General features: G+C 44.2%; 1 protein-coding gene across 7 annotated transcripts in view; it reads left to right on the top strand.

Moving 5' to 3' along the window:
* The first annotated feature begins 2,934 nt into the window (after nt 1-2,934).
* Nucleotides 2,935-23,730, top strand: part of LOC139541288 (palladin-like) — a 112,084-nt gene continuing 91,288 nt past the window's right edge. For 6 of the 7 annotated variants that reach the window (XM_071345766.1, XM_071345768.1, XM_071345765.1 and 3 more), the window contains exons 1-3: nt 2,935-3,141; nt 3,733-3,837; nt 4,640-6,139. In XM_071345766.1, coding sequence (XP_071201867.1) covers nt 4,641-6,139 — 1,499 coding nt within the window. In that variant the 5' untranslated portion in view covers nt 2,935-3,141; nt 3,733-3,837; nt 4,640. The remainder of the gene's footprint in view (nt 3,142-3,732; nt 3,838-4,639; nt 6,140-23,730) is intronic. The other variant, XM_071345764.1, reaches the window with a different exon arrangement.

The following is a 23,730-nucleotide window of genomic DNA, read 5'->3' as shown; positions in this document are numbered from 1 at the left end:
TGTTCAAGTCTGAATAGCCAATGAAATTGACGCAACGGGGACCCCGAAAGGACAAACTGAACTACTGTGCTGCTGCAGTGCAAAGATCGCTTCTCCATATCTGGCTCACTGATCAGGCTGCTACATAGAGACAGATAGAGGACAATCTCTAAAACGGTTCACCTGATATGGATGAAAGTACCCTAAAATTAAAGCTAACAGTCTGCAATTTAACATCATAGTCATCGCATAATTTCAAAACCCAAAGTTCTGGAGTACAGAGACAAAACAACAAAAAATGTGTCACCGTTCCAAAACTTTGGAGCTTACTGTATCTCATAAATGTCTGGCCATTTTGTGGATGGGGATTGTGGCCTCTTGGATGATTGGGACACCAACCCACCTAGAGTTTAGTACAGGGGTGGCAAATACTTTTGGCTTGAGTGCCACATTGGGATAAAAAAAATTGAGCGCAGGGCCGCACAGACCAATTTGTTTGTAAAAAGCAATTTGCGGGCCAGAAAAGGGGCAGTTATTTAAAACGTGTAGGTCAATTATAACTTCAACATACTTTCTATCTAGTTTAAGAAGTTGAAAAGTGTCCATTAGTATTTTTTAACTCAAAATATAAAATAGTTTTACTCAAACCTACGGGGGCCCGATTGAATGGGCTCGCAAGGTTCGGAAGGTTGTATGTTTTTTCCTCCCCTGGTCTAGAAGTGAATCATTTCATGGGTGAGGTAAAAAAATATATATATATAACAATAAGAATAAATCTGAAATAAGTGATAAATGGCAATAAGCGTTAACTGACAGGATGTAAGGTCTGTCAACTCTAGCTGAAAGGATGATCAGATTTGAAAAGCTCAGTTTCTATTCTTGCCAGACCATGAGCGAGGCTATTCGAAGTCACCACCAATTAATGCAGTTATTTTTAAATGATATCCTCAACAAGGCACACTTAAGCTATTTCCATATATGAGCTGGATACTGTGAGTGCATGGGGCTTTGGAAAGATGAGTGGGGGGTTGGTTCTGGGGCAGTGAATGAAGGGTCAGTGCTGAAGGATAGTCAATGGTAAAGTGTTGTTGGGGTCAGTTGCTTGGCAGTGTGTGTGTGTGTGTGTGTGTGTGTGTGTGTGTGTGTGTGTGTGTGTGTGTGTGTGTGTGTGTGTGTGTGTGTGTGTGTGTGTGTGTGTGTGTGTGTGTGTGTGTGTGTGTGTGTGTGTGTGTGTGTGTGTGTGTGTGTGTGTGTGTGTGTGTGTGTGTGTGTGTGAGGGGGGTTGATGGTTTGAGAGAGCAGTCCAATGGACATTCCTCCCTGCCCTGTCACTAGCACTTAACTGTAATCAGTAGATAGTTGGAGAACCGGAATAGCTCTGCGCTGTTAGGATCAACCGTCTGCGATATCGGCCCACAAATAGACCAAGTGAGGCTGCAGAGTCAGAATGTGTCTGTGCCCTTTTAACCCAACCATGAGATGCGTCAGCCATCAACTTTTCCAAGCGAAGTGGATAAATCGAGCTCAAGCAGAGAACTGGGTTACTACCAGTCACTCAGGGTATACAATTCCGAGGCATCATTGAGACACAGCCTGCAGAGAGAGGCCAGAGAGTATTTCAAGGCAACTGGAGAGGATGGGGGCTCAGAGAAGGCAATGAACAGTTACCCTGGTCCCCAACCTCCATTGTGCAAAAAAACGCTCATACACGGAAGAGTCTATACTAATAACACTGAAGGGTCTATACTAATAACACTGAAGAGTCTATAATAATAACACTGAAGAGGCTATAATAATAACACTGAAGAGTCTATACTAATAACACTGAAGAGGCTATAATAATAACACTGAAGAGTCTATACTAATAACACTGAAGAGTCTATACTTATAACACTGAAGAGTCTATACTAATAACACTGAAGAGTCTATACTTATAACTCTGAAGAGTCTATAATAATAACACTGAAGAGGCTATAATAATAACACTGAAGAGTCTATACTAATAACACTGAAGAGGCTATAATAATAACACTGAAGAGTCTATACTAATAACACTGAAGAGTCTATACTTATAACACTGAAGAGTCTATACTAATAACACTGAAGAGTCTATACTTATAACTCTGAAGAGTCTATAATAATAACACTGAAGAGGCTATAATAATAACACTGAAGAGTCTATACTAATAGCACTGAAGAGTCTATACTAATAACACTGAAGAGTCTAGTATACTAACACTGAAGAGTCTCTACTAATAACACTGAAGAGTCTAGTATACTAATAACACTAAAGAGTCTAGTATACTAATAACACTGAAGAGTCTAGTATACTAATAACACTGAAGAGTCTAGTATACTAATAACACTGAAGAGTCTAGTATACTAATAACACTGAAGAGTCTAGTATACTAATAACACTGAAGAGTCTAGTATACTAATAACAGCTTGTTCAGAGACTCAGAGGCAGAACCCGGGTCGAGGAGTGAACTGGCCACAGTAGAGCAGAGTTACAGTTCAGAGAGAAGGGTGATGTCAAGCTTTGACCCAAGATCAGCATCAGTTCCTAATGCAGCATGTGACTGAGAGAGCCTGAACTTCCTCCTCCACCATATTTATCCCACTGGGCACATACTGGTTGAATCAACATTGTATCCAAGTCATTTCAATTAAATTACATTGAACCAATGTGGAATAGACATCGAATTGACACCTGTGCCCAGTGGGATGGTACTGACAGATGCATGTATTCTGTAGGTAGCAGAGTACACACACTTTTCATGTATTTATTGTCATCAGTAGAAAACATTGCACCCCTGTCATTTTCTCAAATACCCCACACCTCTCTCTCTCTCTCTCTCTCTCTCTCTCTCACTCTCTCTTCTTCTCTCTCTCACCAGCATTCTGGCTGTGAAATCTGAGCCCGGGGCCAAATATAGCCAGACACAGTGAGCGGTCAGATGCTGGGACAGATGGGACAGCAGGCCACACTGGAGGAACCACTCAAGTAGACCTCGACCTGCTCACAGTGCCCGCACTCACTGCCCGACCAAAAAAGCTACTCTGCTGGGAAAATACGCTTCTGTCTATTCTCACAGACATTTAATCTTAACAGCAAACTGGAACTACTAGACTGGGACAATACCTTTGGACAAAGACTTGAAGGTAAGGCTGTACTTTCTCTTTTCTTGTTGACATTATTAGTGGAATGTCCTGGAGGCGCTGTTGTTTCCTTTGTTTTATATTGAAATGCTACTTACAGCCTATCAGCAATCAAGAGATCCTTCGAATTGTGGATATTAGAAAAACGCTTAGAAAAATCTGTTGATATCAATTTACTGTCAGTGTATGTGAGGATATTCACTTTTGCATTTGAGATCAGGTTAGTGTCAGGGCTGCAGAAAATATATATTTTCACAAGATATTAAAGTTATATTAAAGTACATTACAATGGATGTACTAAGTACATAGTTATTGAACAGTGATAGCAGAAATTACGTACTCTGTTCTATTCTGTAATTGACGGCATTGGTGACAATGACCATTGACAGTAGTCATTGACCTTTTGTCAATTAGTTTTAATATTTTTTAATATTCCCCATTCATATTTCATCAATGTTGTATAGTTAATGCATTTTTTCACATGGAAAATAACAGCCTCTGAAGAGAATATTATCCCTTGTGCCTGACTGTGTATACATATGTGTGTATGCATGTGTGTGTCTTGTGTGAGCTCATGTATGTGTTATACTGCAGTGTGTTTAAAGGGCCCTTATTGAGGGTGGGGTTGTGCTGCTGCTGTGAAACATAGCCCAAAGGGATTCAAAATAACAACACCTGGTCTCCTGGACGCCATAGAAGGTAGAATGTCACACTCGTATATGTACAGTATACCATACTGACACACAAACACACTCACTTCTATACAGAGTGACTATTGCAAGTACGGTTTCATTCACACGCTCCATCCTCTACATCATAGTCATGGAGCTCACATGTATAGTAGCCTACTGTACACACCTATGTTCCCAAGCACATTCTACATATGCATATAGATGCTTCTACTTTCATCTGATGTGTGTTCCAGACCACCTGTTTAGGAAGTGACAGAGCTATGCTTGAGCTATTGACCACTGTCAGTGGAGAGTTTCATAAATGTGTGGTATGACCAAAACAAACACAATCCCGCTGTGAAGGTGCGCACACGTGGGTGTGTGTGTTTGTGTGGCTGCCGCTGTAGTTTATCTAGTCTTTTCCAGTGTATGGACAGTACAACTCTAATTATCATGGTTAAAACTTTAATTATTTTATACTTGTAGTGAATTGTTGCAGAGACAGAGAAAGAGGGAAAGAGAGAGAGAAGAATAAGGAAGCGAGAGGAGAGTGAGGGAAATAGACGATTAGGGAGAGGGAGGGATGGTGACAAATGCCAGTCATGCACACTTTGACCTCCCGAAAGCCTTTGTTAATACCAACCAGCTAAGCCCAAAGAATGCCAGCCTAAATCATCCTCAACTGTAGGTTGTTGAGGGAGGGTGTGTTGCTGTTCACTGTGAGGTCTGTTTTTATTTATTCAGATGACTATGTGTATGTTGTTTATAATTAGTGTCTGGCTATATCTACTGTGTTAACTGAATGTCATATTTGTGTGTGTATGTTTCAGGATGCAGGACGGGAGCTGGAATCAGTCCCTCCCCCTCTCTCTGCTTATGAAGGATGGGGGCAGGGTTCTAGAGGGAGACGGAGGGGTGTTCTCAGAGACGTCGTCTGATGGGGATCTGTACCTGGACTCTATGGCGGATATGGACGCCGGAGTTGGGGACTTTTCAGATCTTACCGCCTTCCTCAGCCAAGACGAGATCAACCGCAGCCTGGACCTGGCTCGGGAGGCCTTCAGTGATGCAGAAGACCGGGGAGTCCCTGTCTCCCCTATTCCCAGAACCCAGGAGCAGGCTCTCTACTTCCCCTCCCCCACCCCCTTCAACACCACAGAATACCTGACCAAAAGCCCCAGCTTCCCCCACCAAACCAAAGCCCACTCCCCAGATGACAGCCACAAAGTCACCTCCAGCCAGAGTTTCCACCTCAGCAGGCCCATACAGGCCACATGCGAAGCCATGGCCTTGCCTGAGAAGTTTGTCTGCCACAAGAACATCACCCCAGTCTACAAGCAGGACAAGCCCCGACTGGTCCACGAGGGCTTGGAGCTGAATGAACGGGCTGCCTCCGCCACTGAGTTCTGTAGCCGTGCTGCCACGTTCATCGAGGAGTTGTCCTCCATCTTTAAAGGCTCCGCCCGGCCGGAGCACATGGGGGAGGAAGACTCCTCCTCTCCCGACAGCGGGTATCTGTCTCCTAAGAGCCACTGGCCGGCCCCCCAGGGCTCTGCCTCTGTCCCCCCACAGCCTCTCATCCAACAGGGGGCACTACAGCAGTGTGAGCCAGGCTTGGGTATCCAGCCAGCAAGCATGATGGGTGGAATGGGTGTGACGGGTGTCCCTCCTCTGAGTGTGACGGGGGTTCCAATTGTCTCTGATCTGATGAGTGTGAATGAGTTGATGGGGAAGCAGCAGCACAGTGGAGCCCAGTTGATGGGGAAGCAGCAGCACAGTGGAGCCCAGTTGATGGGGAAGCAGCAGCACAGTGGAGCCCAGTTGATGGGGAAGCAGCAGCACAGTGGAGCCCAGTTGACGGGGAAGCAGCAGCACAGTGGAGCCCAGTTGATGGGGAAGCAGCAGCACAGTGGAGCCCAGTTGATGGGGGAGCAGCAGCACAGTGGAGCCCAGTTGATGGGGAAGCAGCAGCACAGTGGAGCCCAGTTGATGGGGGAGAAGCTCAGTGGAGCCCAGTTGATGGGGAAGCAGCAGCACAGTGGAGCCCAGTTGATGGGGGAGCAGCATCACAGTGGAGCCCAGTTGATGGGGGAGCAGCAGCACAGTGGAGCCCAGTTGATAGGGAAGCAGCAGCACAGTGGAGCCCAGTTGATGGGGGAGAAGCTCAGTGGAGCCCAGTTGATGGGGGAGAAGCTCAGTGGAGCACAGAGTGTAGATGGAGACCTGTCACTGCCACACTTCACCCAGAAGCTGAAGAGCCAGGAGGTGGCAGAGGGACACCCCATCCGACTGGAGTGCAGGGTGGCAGGAAACCCTCAGCCGCTGGTCAGGTAAGGAGAATGGTGCTCGGTGGAAGTCTGATTTGGTTGTGATCATATTGGTGATGAGTATCAGTAGAATGAGACGGTTAACACCAGTGGTAGAACACAAGAGGTTCATTGTGTGCATTAACAGTATAGTAAATATGACTGCTGCATGTTCCTCAACATAAACTCAAGTTTATTTATACGCTACTGTATATTTGTTTATCTTTTTATTAAGATCTCCAATGGTATGTGTTACCCATTTGATGTAGTGGGTAAAGATCAGAACTCTGTCATCATACTATATTTAATGCTATCGTTGCAAGGCAGTTGATCCTCTTGTTGGTCCTACACCAATTTCCTTCACCTCTAAGGGAAGTGGATCCCCATGATGGAGACTTTTGAAACAATCCCCCTCGGTAAGGGAGTCAAATCAAACACACTGACTCCAGTGGAGGCTGATGAGGGGAGGACGGCTCATAATAATGGATGGAACGAAGCAAATGAAATGGCATCAAACCATGTTTGATGTATTTGATACCATTCCACTGATTCCTCTCCAGCCATTACCACGAGCCCATCTTCCCTAATTAAGTTGCTACCAACTTTCTGTGACTGACTCCCCATTTGGACACATGTGGTAACTTGGGAGTTTTGTTGTGAGAGGATTTGGAGATATGGCGAAAAAGATCCAACTAAAACACTTGAGCACATACTCATATAGAGTGGTGTCTGTGGTAGGAAGCCAGAGCCTTCAGTCAGATATAGGGTTGCTCAATGGGTGTGGGAGTGGGATGTTGAGGGAGCGGGAGGAGGTAGGAGGTGAGAGCTGTAGGGTGTCGACAAGGCCTCCACGGAACACCTGCTGTGGGGTTGCGACAGTGTGTAACCACAGTAACCGATAAGCCTTGCGACCAGGTGCTAGTGGAGACATTGTCAGGTCAGGGAGTTTCTGCCTGGGCAGTCATTCTGCTCTTTTTTTTATTTTTTTAAATATAGCACCCCCTGGCTGTAGGGATTTGGACCAGTCCACCAGGAAACTAAGCTGAGACACTTTTCAAACAGAAATTCATTTACTGTGCCCAATGGACTCCGGCTGTACAAGCCTTTATTTGTTATTGTCTAGTTGAGGCCGGGCGTGGGGTTCATTTTGAGGAGAAGGCCTTCATCCTGCCTGGTTGAGGTTGACTAACAGAGTACAGAGGGTGAGAGACCTGGGGGCCGTGGTTCTGACATGGTTCTCTCCTGTCCTGGTGAGCTATAAGGGGCCTCTTCCTCTGCTGTATAAATAGTCTCCAGGCCAACAGGAGCCAGGCCCTGAAACGTAAGCAATGTCATGACACAGCGTTTTCTGTCACTCTCCACCTCTTCACCTCTCCACACCTTCTTGGGAAATATGAAGGTTGTAGTGTAGTGTGGTATTTGACCAATAGGAGACAGTGGCCATGCCCGAATACCCATACTAGCGTACTGTACCACATACTTAAACTGCATACTCATTTCGGTTTTTGATTTAATAGAATTCACTCGTCCTTTCCGAGTCCATAAATTTACGCCCTGTACCAAAATGAAGGAATGGTGGGAGTCAACGCAATCGCGCATTAGATTAAGCATTCAGAGTACTATTTTCAAAATTTCACATACTATTTAGTATGCTAGTGTGATTATTCGTACACGGCCAGTGTAGCAATGCAGTCATGGAGAGGGGGAGAGTGAAAGGGAGAGGAAGAGGGGGAGAGTGAAAGGGAGAGGAAGAGGGGGAGAGTGAAAGGGAGAGGAAGAAGGGGAGAGGTTAATATGGGCTGAGACTGGAAAATTGTTTTTGTTTTGTGTTTTCCCTAACCTATATATACACTGAACAAAAATATAAACGCAACATGCAACAATTTCAAAGACTTTACTGAGTTACAGTTCAGATAAGGAAATCAGTCAATTGAATAAATTCATTCGGCCCTAATCTATGGATTTCACATGACTGGGAATACAGATATGCATCTGTTGGTCACAGATCCCTTAACAAAAAAGGTATGGGCGTGGATCAGAAAACCAGTCAGTATCTGGTGTGACCACCATTTGCCTCATGCAGCGAGACACGTCTCCTTCACATAGAGTTGATCAGGCTGTTGATCGTGACCTGTGGAATGTTTTTACACTCCTCTTCAATGGGTGTGTGAAGTTGCTGGAGACTGGCGGGAACTGGAACACGCTTACGTACACATCAATCCAGAGCATCCCAAACACGCTCAATGGGTGACATGTCTGGTGAGTATGCAGGCCATGGAAGAAATGGGAAATGTTCAGCTTCCAGAAATTGTGTACAGATCCTTACAACATGGGGCCGAAACAAAAGGTGATGGCGGTGGATGAATGGCACGACAATGAACCTCAGGATCTCATCACGGTATCTCTGTGCATTCAAATTGCCATCGATCAAATGCAATTGTGTTCATTGTCCGAAGCTTATGCCTGCCCATTCTATAACCCCAGAGTGCCACCATGGGGCTGTTCACAACGTTGACATCAGCAAACCACTCGCCCACACAATGCTATCTGCCATCTGCCAGTACAGTTGAAACCGGGATTCATCCGTGAAGCGCACACTTCTCCAGCGTGCCAGTAGCCATCGAAGGTGAGCATTTGCCCACTGACGTCGGTTATGACACCAAACTGCAGTCAGGTCACGGTTATGCAAATTAGCTTCCCTGAGACGGTTTCTGACAGTTTGTGCAGAAATGCATTGGTTGTGCAAACCCACAGTTTCGTCAGCTGTCCGGGTGGCTGGTCTCAGACGATCCCACAGGTGAAGAAGACGGATGTGGAGGTCCTGGGCTGGCATGGTCACACGTGCTCTGCAGTTGTGAGGCCGGTTGGACGTACTGCCAAATTCTCTAAAATGACGGCGTCTGGTAGAGAAATGAACATTAAAATCTCTGGCAACAGCACTGGTGGACATTCGTGCAGTCAGCATGCCAATTGCATGTTCCTTCAAAACTTGAGACATCTGTGGCATTGTGTTATGTGACTAAAACTGCACATTTTAGTGTGGCCTTTAATTGTAACCTGCACAGGGTAAACCTGTGTAATGATCATGCTGTTTAATCTGCTTCTTGATATGCCACACCTGTCAGGTGGATGGATTATCTTGGCAAAGGAGAAATGCTCACTAAACAGATTTGAGAAAAATAAGCTTTTTGTGTGTTTGGAACATTTCTGGGATCTTTTATTTCAGCTCATGAAACATGGGACCAATACTTTACATGTTGCGTTCATATCTTTGTTCAGCATAGTTGATTTATGTGTGAATGTTGCTTGTAAAATCAGTCTGGGATTGTGATTTGGATGTTTAGAAGTCTTGAATTATCTATGCATTGTTCATGTGGAACTGAGGTCTTGTTTACTTCAAGTCATGGGGATCTGGATAGAACGTCACACAGATGTTTTGTCACTTATTTTATCCTGCAGATACCCACTTGTAAGGCTTGACTTGTTTTCTGTCTATTGACACTAGGTGGCACTATGGTGTTTATAATTCATAAAGATGTTGCACAATGTCTTCACAGTCCCCAATGGAATCTGCAATGTCTAGGAAGTTGAAATGACATCCCAGTATTAAATGAATATGTTGACAACATGTTGAAATAGATATGTAAGAACATCTACTGGTGTTGGTTTCACCGGTATGAACAAATGTCAGGGGTTTTCCACCTCAACATCCAGACAACTGCTTCAGTTGTGTATATTTTATGTGTTCTCCAGGTAAATGGATGGTGTCTCAGGGTAAATACAGTGTGGTTAAAAGACTGAGCTAAGGCGTTTCATAAACACACTGTTCCTCTGCTCTTCATCCATCTCACTCACTAGGACAGACACACAATAACATTCAGAATTCCTCTGGGACTGGTGTGTGGTATAAAGAGAACAGGCCTCGTATCCTGGTGAAGACTATTCAAATCAAATCAAATCAAACTTTATTTGTCACATGCGCCGAATACAACAAGTGTAGACCTTCCCGTGAAATGCTTACTTACAAGCCCTTAACCAACAGTGCAGTGCAAGAATAGTTTAGGAAATATTTACCAAATAAACTAAAGTAAAAAAAATTAAAAAGTAAGACAATAAAATAACTATATACAGGGGGTACCAGTACCGAGTCAGTGTGCGAGGGTACAGGTTATAATAAACAGTGAGTAGCAGCAGTGTACAAAACAAATGGGGGGTCAATGTAAATAGTCCGGTTGCCATTTGATTAATTGTTCAGCAGTCTTATTGCATGGGGGGAGAAGCTGTTAAGGAGATTTTGGTCCTAGACTTGGAGCTCCGGTACCGCTTGCTGTGCGGCAGCAGAGAAAACAGTCCATGACCTGGGTGACTGGAGTCTCTGACAATTTTATAGGCTTTCCTCTGACACTTCCTGGATGGCAGGAAGCTTGGCCCCAGGGTACTGGGATGTACGCACTACCCTCTCTAGTGCCTTACCGTCAGAAGCCGAGCAGTTGCCATACCAAGTGGTGATGCAACTGGTCAGGATGCTCTCGATGGTGCAGCTGTAGAACTTTTTGAGGATCTGGGGACCCATGTCAAATCTTTTCAGTCTCCTGAGGGGAAAAAGGTTTTGTCGTGCTCTCTTCACAACTGTCTTGGTGTGTTTGGACCATGATAGTTCGTTGGTGATGTGGACACCAAGGAACTTGAAACTGTCGACCCGCTCCACTACAACCACGTCAATGTTAATGGGGACATGTTCGGCCCGTCTTTTTCTGTTGTCCACGATCAGCTCCTTTGTCTTGCTTACATTGAGGGAGAGGTTGCTGTCTTGCCACCACACTGACAGTTCTCTGACCTCCTCCATATAGGCTGTCTCATCATTGTCGGTGATCAGGCCTACCACTTGTGTCGTCAGCAAACTTAATGATGGTGTTGAAGTCGTGTTTGGCCACGTAGACGTGGGTGAACAGGAAGTACAGGAGGGGACTAAGTACACACTCCTGAGGGGCCCCAGTGTTGAGGATCAGTGTGGCAGACGTGTTGTTGCCTACCCTTACCACCTGGGGGCAGCCCATCAGGAAGTCCAGGATCCAGTTGCAGAGGGAGGTGTTTAGTCCCAGGGTCCTTAGCTTATTGATGAGCTTCGTGGGCACTATGGTGTTGAACGCTGAGCTGTAGTCAATGAACAGCATTCTCACATAGCTGTTCCTTTTGTCCAGGTGGGAAAGGGCAGTGCGGAGTGCGATTGAGATTGCGTCATCTGTGGAGCTGTTGGGTTGGTATGCAAATTGGAGTGGGTCTAGGGTATCCGGGAGGATGCTGTTGATATGAGCCATGACCGGCCTTTCAAAGCATTTCATGGCTACTGACGTGAGTGCTACGGGGTGGTAATAATTTAGGCAGGTTACCTTCGCTTTCTTGGGCATAGGGACTATGGTGGTCTGCTTGAAACATGTAGGTGTTACAGACTTGGTGAGGGAGAGGTTTAAAATGTCAGTAAAAACACTTGCCAGTTGGTCCTCGCATGCTTTGAGTACACTTCCTGGTAATCCGTCTGGCCCCGCGGCTTTGTGAATGTTGACCTGTTTAAAGGTCTTGCTTATATCGGCTACCAAGAGAGTTAACACACAGTCATCCAGAACAGCTGGTGCTCTCGTGCATGCTTCAGTGTTGCTTGCCTCGAAGCGAGCATAAAATACATTTAGCTCATCTGGTAGGCTCGTGTCACTGGGCATCTCGCGTCTGGGTTTCCCTTTGTAGTCCTTAATCGTTTTCAAGCCTTGCCACATCCGACGAGCATCAGAGCTGGTGTAGTAGGATTCAATCTTAATCCTGTATTGACGTTTTGCTTGTTTGATGGTTTGTCTGAGGGTATAGCGGGATTTCTTATAAGCGTCCAGATTAGTGTCCCGCTCCTTGAAAGCGGCAGCTCTAGCCTTTAGCTCAATGCGGATGTTGCCTGTAATCCATGGCTTCTGGTTGGGAAATGTACGTACGGTCACTGTGGGGACGACGTCAGGAAAATGTTGAGTACCAGAGAATCCATGCCAAAAGAAAGACACTTTCCCTGTAAAAATGTTCACAATGTTTCTGGTTCTGGACTAGCCCTAGTTCTGTAATACACCATGGTCCAAACACACTAAGACAGTCGTGAAGAGGGCACGACAAAGCCTATTCCCCCTCAGGAGACTGAAAATATTTGGCATGGGTCCTCAGATCCTCAAAATGTTCTACAGCTGCACCATCAAGAGCATCCTGACTGGTTGCATCACTGCCTGGTATGGCAAATGCTCGGCCTCCGACCACAAGGCACTACAGAGGGTAGTGTACATCACTGGGGCCAAGCTTCCTGCCATCCAAGACCTCTATATTAGGCGGTGTCAGAGGAAGGCCCTAAACATTGTCAAAGACTCCAGCCACCCTAGTCATAGACTGTTCTCTCTGCTATCGCACGGCAAGTGGTACCGGAGTGCCAAGTCGAGGTCCTAAAGGCTTTTTAACAGCTTCTACCCCCCAAGCCATAAGACTCCTGGACATCTAATCAAAGAGCTACCCAGACCCCTCTTATATGCTGCTGCTACTCACTGTTTTTAATCTATGCATAGTCACTTTAACTCTACCTACATGTACATATTAGATCAATTACCTCGACTAACCGGTGCCCCAGCACATTGACTCTGTACCGGTACACCCTATATATAGCCTCGCTTGTTATTTTACTGCTGCTGTTACATTTTTTGTGACTTTTGTTATCTATTTTCTATTTTTTACTTATCTATTTTTTACTTAACACATATTTTTTTCTTAACTTCTTAAAGCATTGTTGGTTTAGGGCTTGTAAGTAAATATTTCACTGTAAGGTCTACTACACCTGTTGTATTCGGCACATGTGGCAAGTAAAATTTGATTTGATTTGATGTGAGCGGTCATATCTCCTCCTACATTGGAGACAAGGAATAAGTAACATCTTCATTCGAGCTGTACAGGGATCTTATACCTCTACAATACACCCAATCAGTTCCAGGTGTGGAGAGGCATGCCAGTATGTAAACATTGGGTTTGGCATAGCAGACAGTGTAAATTGCACCCAGGCCTTGTAGGCGCTGTATGGATTTATGCATGCAGGGTTTGTTTACATAGGCCAAGTGGGGTCTGCATGTGTGTGAGGATTTTAAGTATGAAGTTACCTCCCTGCGTGTGTGAGGATTTTATGGATGAATATACCTCCGTGTGTGTGTGTGTGTGTGTGTGTGTGTGTGTGTGTGTGTGTGTGTGTGTGTGTGTGTGTGTGTGTGTGTGTGTGTGTGTGTGTGTGTGTGTGTGTGTGTGTGTGTGTGTGTGTGTGTGTGTGTGTGTGTGTGTGTGTGTGTGTGTGTGTGTGTGTGTGTGTGTGTTACAGTCACATCTGTTCCCTGCGGTTGTACCCCAGGAGTTGCAGAGGGGATGTGTTTTGGGAATTACCCTGTAATGTGATATCAGGGGTGATTTGCTGCCGAAAAGTACCACATGGATGCAGTGAACAACGGCTATCTCCCTGCCTAGGAGCTAAAGGTTTTAGTGTTTCATCAAAATGTACAGAATGTTTAGCATTTAGCCTGCATATTCCTTGATATTTAATTATAATATTACAATTATTTATGGTACATGTTGCTAGGAGGGGTTGATACTATAGACTGTGTGTGTGTGTGTGTGTGTGTGTGTGTGTGTGTGTGTGTGTGTGTGTGTGTGTGTGTGTGTGTGTGTGTGTGTGTGTGTGTGTGTGGTGTGTTTGCATAGGTGTTGTGTGTTTGTATCTCCCTTTACTTCCCACCAATCTGTCTTTAATGGTTGCACCTCATTTTAAAGCTAATTTCCCATGGATAGGGGCTTTGATGGGGTTGCCAGGTCTTGGCAAGAGATCTCCCGTCCTCACCTCTAAAAAGGCCTTTTGTACATTCACTCTCAGGGTAACGAATTGGTGATGAGCTAGTAGTGTCAACATTTTACATTCCCACTGGGAGAGGCATTCCTGTTGGCTGGGCGCGGTCTCCCGTGGTCATGGGCGACTGCAGCTGTCTGTGGTCTTGGTGCGAGAGTCCTACGGTCCCTGAGCGCCTGGTATTCAGTGCACACTCCAGCTCCTCAACCTTTTTTTATTTAGAAATTAGATTTTTTTTATTTAACCTTTATTTAACTAGGCAAGTCAGTTAAGAACAAATTCTTATTTACAATGACGGCCTACCCCAGCCAAACCCGGATGACGCTGGGCCAATTGTGCGCCACCTTATGGGACTCCCAATCACGGCCGGTTGTGATACAGCCTGTGATACACTAGTTTATACTGAGAGAGAGGCCTGTTTGGCATCAAGATGGTGTGTGTGTGTCTGTGTGTGTGTGTTGGGGAAACCTCCTCTAAAGGTATGGTTATATTCGCAGCGGGGTTGTTTTTTTAATGTGAAATTTTGTGCCTGCTTCCCTTGATTTCCTGTATAAAGTGCAGCCAGTACAGCATTACAGAGAGAGTGAGGGGGAGAGGGCAAACTCCACTGAACTAGTTTCAGTGTATTGAATCACTTGTGAGTTTCTGGATTCTGGATAAACTTCTCCTTTAATGATTCCAGCTTTAATTGTTGTGTGTTTGATGTGTTATTTAAAGGCTTTCTGTGTAATGTTCTTTCTTGTCATCACCATAACTGCTTGTCGTGCAAACAAAGCATTTTCTAAACTGGTCTTGGTGTATAGAGTTGGTAGTGAGACGTAGAAGGAGACAGCTGTGGGGAAGCAGCCTTGGCTGCACGGGATAAACCAAACACACACAACCACAGAGGAAACTTGAGGAAGATGAGAAGCTAGAGAGGAATTTTGCGATGAAATCCAAACAAGGCAGCTTTTCCATCACCAGGAGCACACGGCATTCCCTACGCTGAGGTTGGAATTTGTCATCAAATATAGGATTCTTGTTTAAATTAAAAGCTCATATTTGCACAGCCAATGTTTAGTTTCCCCCCCTCCTTGTGTAACAGATAACTCAGCTATAGCTGTAATCCATATCAGCTACATCATATGGTACCATAGGGCTTCGGTCCTCATCCTCATATATTGAGACAACTGGACAGACATGGGTAGATGTGAGATTCAAATGAGAAAAGAGAGAGTGAGAGTGATAGGGGAGGGGAGGGGGGATAAAGGAGATGTTGGCAGAGTGTGATGTTGCTGTAGTAGTGAAGAGATACATTAGCCCTTCCTCTTTCTTTCTGTTTAACAACAGCTATAGTATGAGGTCATAGCAGCCAGCCAAACTAGATTCAGCCGCAGTCCGGAATATAATTACAAATCATTTGTAGACTGCAAATTGACCTCAAGAAGCCCAAGCGTGGCAATGCTTTGGAACAGATTTCCAGAATTAAAATAACTTGGCGCTGATTTGCTGGTGTTTGTGCAGTCTTTTTATTGTTTGCAGGCATATGCAAAAGTTTTAGTATTACTCACAGGTAGTTCTCACTATGCTGTGGGTTGAAGGATGTGTGTGTGTGTATGAATACATGAGTAGATGTTTTTATTTATTTATTTTTATTTTACTGTTATTTTACCAGGTAAATTGACTGAGAACACGTTCTCATTTGCAACAACGGCCTGGGGAATAGTTACAGGGGAGAGGAGGGGGATGAATGAGCCAATTGTAAACTGGGGATTATTAGGTGACCATGATTGTTTGAGGGCCAGATTGGGAATTTAGCCAGGACACCAGGGTTAACACCCCTACTCTTACGATAAGTGCCATGGGATATTTAATGACCTCAGAGAGTCAGGACACCCGTTTAACGTCCCATCCGAAAGACGGCACCCTACACAGGGCAGTGTCCCCAATCACTGCCCTGGGGCATTGGGATATTTTTTTAGACCAGAGGAAAGAGTGCCTCCTACTGGCCCTCCAACACCACTTCCAGCAGCATCTGGTCTCCCATCCAGGGACTGACCAGGACCAACCCTGCTTAGCTTCAGAAGCAAGCCAGCAGTGGTATGCAGGGTGGTATGCTGCTGGCAGGGTGGTATGATGTGTTCTGGTAGTTAACACCATGCTGTTTGCGAATGTAGTGAGGAGTGTAAGAGCAATCGAATGTAAGAGCAATCGTCAGTCAATCCATATGCTCATACAGTGCATCATTACTGCCACTTTTATACAGTATGTTTGATGTGCAGAGCTGTGGTGTAGTGGTAATACTCCCTGGCACCAATCACATCTAGACTCCCCACTGGAGACCGGGGTTCAATCTCTGCGTCCGAGCTTCCCACTGTTGATCCCACCTACCTGTATCCCCCTCTGAATTCCAAAGTGTGTCAATAAAAGTGTGAAATACCATTTTTTTAATAAAATAAACATGCACCCATAAGTACAGTAAGCTAGCATGTCAGCAGTAAAGCCTTCAGATGGACACGTGTCACTGCTGTTCGTCAGTGTGTGTTAACAGCAGGCATGACCATGCGAGCTGTTGGTTCCCAGCCTTCCTTCTGGCCCTGGACCCAGACTCTCCTGGGCTGGAGATAGGGTGTGAAGTTTCCCCCCTGGAGGTGAGACTTTTCCAGTTCCGCTGTCTGGCAGCCTGGAGCATCAAGGACAAGGAGGGTCCTCCTGTGCTCTGGCTCTTATCACCACACACAAACAGCTTCGCTAATAATATTTACACATTTTGTTTTGTGTGTATGATTGTTCGAGGGATGTAACAGCATTGCCTGTAATTCTATGACCATGTCTATTTGTGCTAACATTATAGCTGATATTGATGGTAATCCTGATGTCTGTGGTATATGGTCAACTCAGGGTCTGTACACAAAATGACTAACTTACCAAACCAGAGAGAGATAAAGGAGGAGTGAGGAGAGACAGGGTAAAGAGAGAATGCAAAGGGAGGTAGATAGGGAGAGGAGGAGAGAGAGGGTAAAGAGAGAATGCAAAGGGAGGTAGATAGGGAGAGGAGGAGAGAGAGGGTAAAGAGAGAATGCAAAGGGAGGTAGATAGGGAGAGGAGAAGAGAAAGGGGGATTAAGCGTTAGATTTATATAAGTGCATTAGTGAGAGACAGTTTGGAGAGTTGAAAGTAAAATACCAGACTTGACATAAAGTGTGTCGGAGCCAGACAAAGGCAGCAGTTGTGACGTTGGAGGCGGGTAATGCTATAGACTCGCTACAGACAGTACAGAAGGACAGGGGACAGGACAATACATCTCCCACAGCTTCTTCAGATACTCTGTGTGTCCTCCGTTCCAGTTCAGCTCTCAGGGTAAACACTTAGACACGCACTTACCTCCCATCATCTGGAAACACTGATGGCATCTCATCACATACTCACTGACATACACACTAGCGTAGTGCAGCATTCATCAGCTAACGTACAGTACGTCCAAAGTACCCCTAAAGCACACAGATAATACCTCAAGCACATACAAACTACACCTCAAACACAAAGTTACAAGCACGTTTCTGGAACACACTTGGTTATAGAACCATGATAGATCTTATGAACTTGGATGAAAGGAGACTGGGATATACTTGAATACGTCACATTTCCTAATCTTGATCCGAACAGAAGAGTTACAGTTCTGAGATCAGTTCACTGTGTGTTGTGAGTCGGAGGTGAGGGCCTGTTCTACAGCTAGGCCTGGTACAGTACAGCACAGAGCTGCATTCCTGGGCTCACCTGCATAATGACTCCCTCCAGCCATTCATCATGCTTGATAAGGCACGACCATTAGATTCAGCTTACAGTAAGATGCCTTTTGATGTGTGATATTTTGGGCTGTTTGTCTTGGGTTGGATCCCTGTGCGGCTCCCAGGACCCAGTGTTTGAGGGCTTGTAAGGCTTGATTCAATTATCTGTCTGATATTTAAAAAGGAGGAATTCTTCATGGAATTACTGTGTGTAGACTGTGTGACTGCCTGTGTGAGTAACTGATGGTTTGTAAAACAGTGTGTGTGTGTGTATCTATTTTAACATACCGTGTGTATTTATGTGTATTGTGTGTTTGACTATGTGTTCATTTGAATGTGAATGTGCAAGCGTGTGTCAGTCTGTGTGAGTGTACAAGCCTGTTTTATGACCAGACGAGGGTCATATGGGACTCATAAAACCAAGGTTGGGTTTTTCCCTCCCAGATCCATGTCCATGTGACAGGATTATAGCTCACTCAGACTCAGGAGAGGTATCTCCATCTCCATCTCTCTTTTCTCATTTTGTCTCTTCTCTCCATCATTGTCATTATCTCCATTCCTCGTTTTCTCCTCCTCCAGCTCTCTGTCCCTGTTTCCCATTCCCCCCTCTCCTCCCTCTCTGCACGCACAGCCACAGTTTTTCTGTGACCCAGACCCACAGGTCAGTGATAAGGCACTATGTTTGGGGATGATGTCATATAGACAGTAGTATTTGGGGGGTCCGTGTAGGGGTATTCATTTTCATGTAAAGGGTAGGATGAGACGTCTCATGTGTCTGTGCATTAAGAGATGAGTTTGGAGGTTGGGGAGGTTACAGAGTAATATGTCTCCCGCTGCTCCCTGTCATCTCTCTCAACTAAGAGATAACAACAACATACAGGATCACTTTATAGTTATCTATAGAGGGCACATTTATTATTTTTCAGCATTTTATCAGTGTTCATCCTTTTTTAAGCATCTACTGTATATCAAGCTTTTTTTGGCAGCAGATAGACAGTAGATAACTGTCTTAAGTTTTAAACAAGGACTTCCGATGACTCAGAGTTATAGCTGTTTAGATGTAGGCTATAGCTCCTCTTAATCAACATGTTTCTCTGAGTTCAGAGTGAGGAACACGTTTTACATGGCGCCTGATTTCTGAGACAGTCTGTCATTGAAGGTGGTTTTCTTAAAGGGGCAGTGCAGTCAAAAATGTGATTTGCCAGTTTTTTCATAGATTTCCACACTATGTTGTAGAAAAATCAGTGAAAGATTTTACTTTTGTTTTTTTTAAGTTCATTTTAGTTTAAGAGCTGTTCGAAAAGACTGCCTGAAATTTCTGCTTGCTTTGCATGGGTGGAGTTTTGGACTGCCTGGCGACATCATCAGGTGGTAAAAGTTTGTTGATCATACTTATTTTACAGTTATAAGAATGGTGAAATATTATAGTAAGTAGTTTATAATCTGATTGTTATTATATTTAGAAAGCATTTTAGTCATATTCCTCCACTTTTGTTGAATAGAAAAAAACATAGATGATTTTTAGTATTTTAATATTTTAATAATATTTGTACTATGCACTTGAGCTTGTGTCCTCAAAAGTCAGTACATCTCAGCAATTTATAACATTTTTTTACCAGAAAGGTGAGGTCCAGACCTTTCTAGAACTATGCGGCATTACTAGTTATTGTTTATTGCCATCCCATGAATGTTTCATTTTTTGGGGTATGTCTATTTATCTACAAATTTATAGAAATCTAAATGTTGCCATAACGTTCATTAATAGACCAAATAAGAAAGAGATTTTGCCCTCCTCTCTGCCATTAACAGCTAGTTTTTAGGTTACATATCCCTCCCATTAGGCTCATCCAATTAGGCCCCTCAGACCACTCCCAGACAGTTCTAGCAAAATTCTTGCTTGAGAAATTGCTTTTTGCTAAGCAGCTATTTTTGTTTCTGTTTAACATAATAATTGAAAACAATCTCAGTAAGATACTCAATTGTTACCCTGAAATGATTTGAGATTGAGATAAAAACAGCTGCTTTGGACCTTTAATTGGTGGGGAACATCTGAGAGAAAGATAAAAATAGTTAGAAATTCGCATCATACTGAGGCCAGGGATCAATGCAGACACAGAGTGCTCATTTTTCTGTATTTTCCTGGATAGTCACCTGTTGAAGTGTCCTGGTATTAAGGAATGCTTTTCCCTAATTTGAGCACATGATTCCTTTTTTGTTCAAGCTGGGCTGAAATGCATTCGGGTACGCTTTTTCAGACTCACCATTACTGCTCCAATCACTGGGTGTTTTAAACCTGTGTTTCAAATGTGTTCAGGAAGTTTCAATGGTTTTTAACCCCATTCTCCTGGATTCCTGTGTTTCCTCCTTACAGAGGAGGGGTGCCACAGGGTTAAATTCTCGGGCCGACTCTCTGTATACATCAATGATGTCGCTCTTGCTGCTGGTGATTCTCTGATCCACCTCTACGCAGACGACACCATTCTGTATTATTCTGGCCCCTCTTTGGACACTGTGTTAAGCACCAGCTGTCAGAGCAGCTCACAGATCACTGCACCTGTTCATAGCCCATCTGTAAACAGCCCATCCAACTACCTCATCCCCATACTGTATTTATTTATTTATCTTGCTCCTTTGCACCCCAGTATCTCTACTTGCACATTCATCTTCTGCACATCTACCATTCCAGTGTTTAATTGCTATATTGTAATTACTTCGCCACCATGGCCTATTTATTGCCTTACCTCCCTTATCTTACCTCATTTGCACACACTGTATATAGACTTTTTGTTTTCTTTTTTTCAACTGTATTATTGACTGTATGTTTTGTTTATTCCATGTGTAACTCTGTGTTGTTGTATGTGCCGAACTGCTATGCTTTATCTTGGCCAGGTCGCAGTTGTAAATGAGAACTTGTTCTCAACTAGCCTACCTGGTTAAATAAAGGTGAAATATATATTTTTTAAGTAAATAAAATAAAAGAGGTGATCTATCAAACACTATATACCACCACCATCAGGAAGCAGAGGAGGTTGGGCTATGGGTGCAGATGTGTGCATGTGTGTGTGTATGTGTGTGTGCGTGTGTGTGTGTTTGTGTAAGTATTTGTGTATGCATGTGTTTGTGTGTGTGTGTTTTTGGGAAGGTTTTTGCTGTCATGGCCTCCAGATGGCCCTAAGTGTCTGTCACTTCCTCCTTGTTAAAAGTCTACCCCACTCTTCACAAACAGGAAGTAGTCAAATGAGATGTTTGATTGAGACAGAAACATCTAAGGGTGTTGGAGGAATAAGACATTGAATGGAATAACAGATGACAGAGGTCAGGGGTCACATTCATTGGTCTAAGGATAGTTCTATAGGAGACCCAGAGCCTATAGCATGTGACCTGGTCATGGATCTTTGTTGCTGTGGTCCATGTACTGTATGTCAGCAGAGCTGATGTTGCTGCGACGGCAGAAACCGTAGTTAAGATGAAGTCCACCTCATGGTCTGAAAGCCTGCTATGAACTTTCCCTTTCTCTTATCCTTCGCTGACCTGGTAGATGGAGACAAGGATGTTCTTGAAATCTCTCTACATTTTAAATTCTCACATCAGGCATTTTTACGACAACCACTTGTTTGTTTCACCTCAGCTGAAAACGTGGCATCCTCTCTCCATGTTGAGATCATAAGTCAGTTTAGAGGTTAGAAAATGTTTAAACGTGTTTTCCTAGATGTCGGTTTTGTTGTATTACATTTGCAATTCATTGCATATTTGTTGTAATTTATGCTCCCATCGAAGTGGACTTCATGAGTGGTCCAACTTATTTTTGTTTGTGTCAGTTGGTTTCCTTGGGGAATGTGGAGTTTTTCATGATGATGCATACCTTGTATGATATCTTGCGACACTGACTTGACCCTTTTAAAAAGCGAAATAGCCTATTCTGTGTAAATGGGTTTGTCTACGTGTAAGCAAGAGTGTACATGTTTGATTATGGGTGTTTCCATATGAAGTGGGTGTGTAATGTGATAGTGCTTGTGTTGGGCAATGTGGATACTGTACTGCACGTGTGTTTTCCATAAGGCAATGGCTGTTCATAGGGAGGAGGCTCTTCATGCTCAGTCAGTTGACTAACATCTTGGAAAGTCCTGATGCTCTCAGCCAGAACCATCTCTTCCAGTTCTAAACAATCTCTCTCTTCCTGAACCAAGCCTCCCTGAACATTGTGTTATAGCCCTAATGACTACAAAGAAGGAAGGGCAGGCCAGGTTCTATACAGACCAGAGAGCACTCAGCAACAGCAGGCCTGAGGTTGAACTACTGTGGGCCAGCCTATTATTAGTAATGGGAACATCCAGAAACAGTCAAACTCATTGTCTCATTTACCTGTGTTTTATGTTCACTTAAGCCGGAGGATACACACACAGTTATGTTTGTGTCTTTATCACAGTAGCGTAGCTCCAATGGAATGGATATGAAACCAAACCCTTTCTAGAGAAACCAAACCCTTTCTTGAGAAACCAAACCCTTTCTAGAGAAACCAAACCCTTTCTAGAGAAACCAAACCCTAGCTAGAGAAACCAACCCCTTTCTAGAGAAACCAAACCCTTTCTAGAGAAACCAAACCCTAGCTAGAGAAACCAACCCCTTTCTAGAGAAACCAAACCCTAGCTAGAGAAACCAAACCCTTTCCAGAGAAACCAAACCCTAGCTAGAGAAACCAACCCCTTTCTAGAGAAACCAAACCCTAGCTAGAGAAACCAACCCCTTTTTAGAGAAACCAAACCCTTTCCAGAGAAACCAAACCCTAGCTAGAGAAACCAACCCCTTTCTAGAGAAACCAAACCCTTTCTAGAGAAACCAAACCCTTTCTAGAGAAACCAAACCCTAGCTAGAGAAACCAAATCCTTTCTAGAGAAATCAAACCCTTTCCAGAGAAACCAAACCCTAGCTAGAGAAACCAACCCCTTTCTAGAGAAACCAAACCCTTTCTAGAGAAACAAACCCCTTTCTAGAGAAACCAAACCCTTTCCAGAGAAACCAAACCCTAGCTAGAGAAACCAATCCCTTTCTAGAGAAACCAACCCCTTTCTAGAGAAACCAAACCCTTTCTAGAGAAACCAAACCCTTTCGAGAGAAACCAAACCCTAGCTAGAGAAACCAAACACTAGCTAGAGAAACCAAACCCTTTCTAGAGAAACCAAACCCTAGCTAGAGAAACCAAACCCTTTCTAGAGAAACCAAACCCTAGCTAGAGAAACCAAACACTAGCTAGAGAAACCAAACCCTTTCTACAGAAACCAAACCCTAGCTAGAGAAACCAAACACTAGCTAGAGAAACCAAACCCTAGCTAGAGAAACCAAACCCTTTCTAGAGAAACCAAACCCTTTCTAGAGAAACCAAACCCTAGCTAGAGAAACCAAATCCTTTCTAGAGAAATCAAACCCTTTCCAGAGAAACCAAACCCTAGCTAGAGAAACCAACCCCTTTCTAGAGAAACCAAACCCTTTCTAGAGAAACCAACCCCTTTCTAGAGAAACCAAACCCTTTCCAGAGAAACCAAACCCTAGCTAGAGAAACCAATCCCTTTCTAGAGAAACCAACCCCTTTCTAGAGAAACCAAACCCTTTCTAGAGAAACCAAACCCTAGCTAGAGAAACCAACCCCTTTCTAGAGAAACCAAACCCTTTCTAGAGAAACCAAACCCTAGCTAGAGAAACCAACCCCTTTCTAGAGAAACCAAACCCTAGCTAGAGAAACCAAACCCTTTCCAGAGAAACCAAACCCTAGCTAGAGAAACCAACCCCTTTCTAGAGAAACCAAACCCTAGCTAGAGAAACCAACCCCTTTTTAGAGAAACCAAACCCTTTCCAGAGAAACCAAACCCTAGCTAGAGAAACCAACCCCTTTCTAGAGAAACCAAACCCTTTCTAGAGAAACCAAACCCTTTCTTGAGAAACCAAACCCTTTC

The sequence above is a fragment of the Salvelinus alpinus genome, chromosome 16 (genome assembly GCF_045679555.1).
Source record: "Salvelinus alpinus chromosome 16, SLU_Salpinus.1, whole genome shotgun sequence".
Classification (NCBI taxonomy): domain Eukaryota; kingdom Metazoa; phylum Chordata; class Actinopteri; order Salmoniformes; family Salmonidae; genus Salvelinus; species Salvelinus alpinus.
This window is presented reverse-complemented; position numbering and strand designations above follow the sequence as displayed.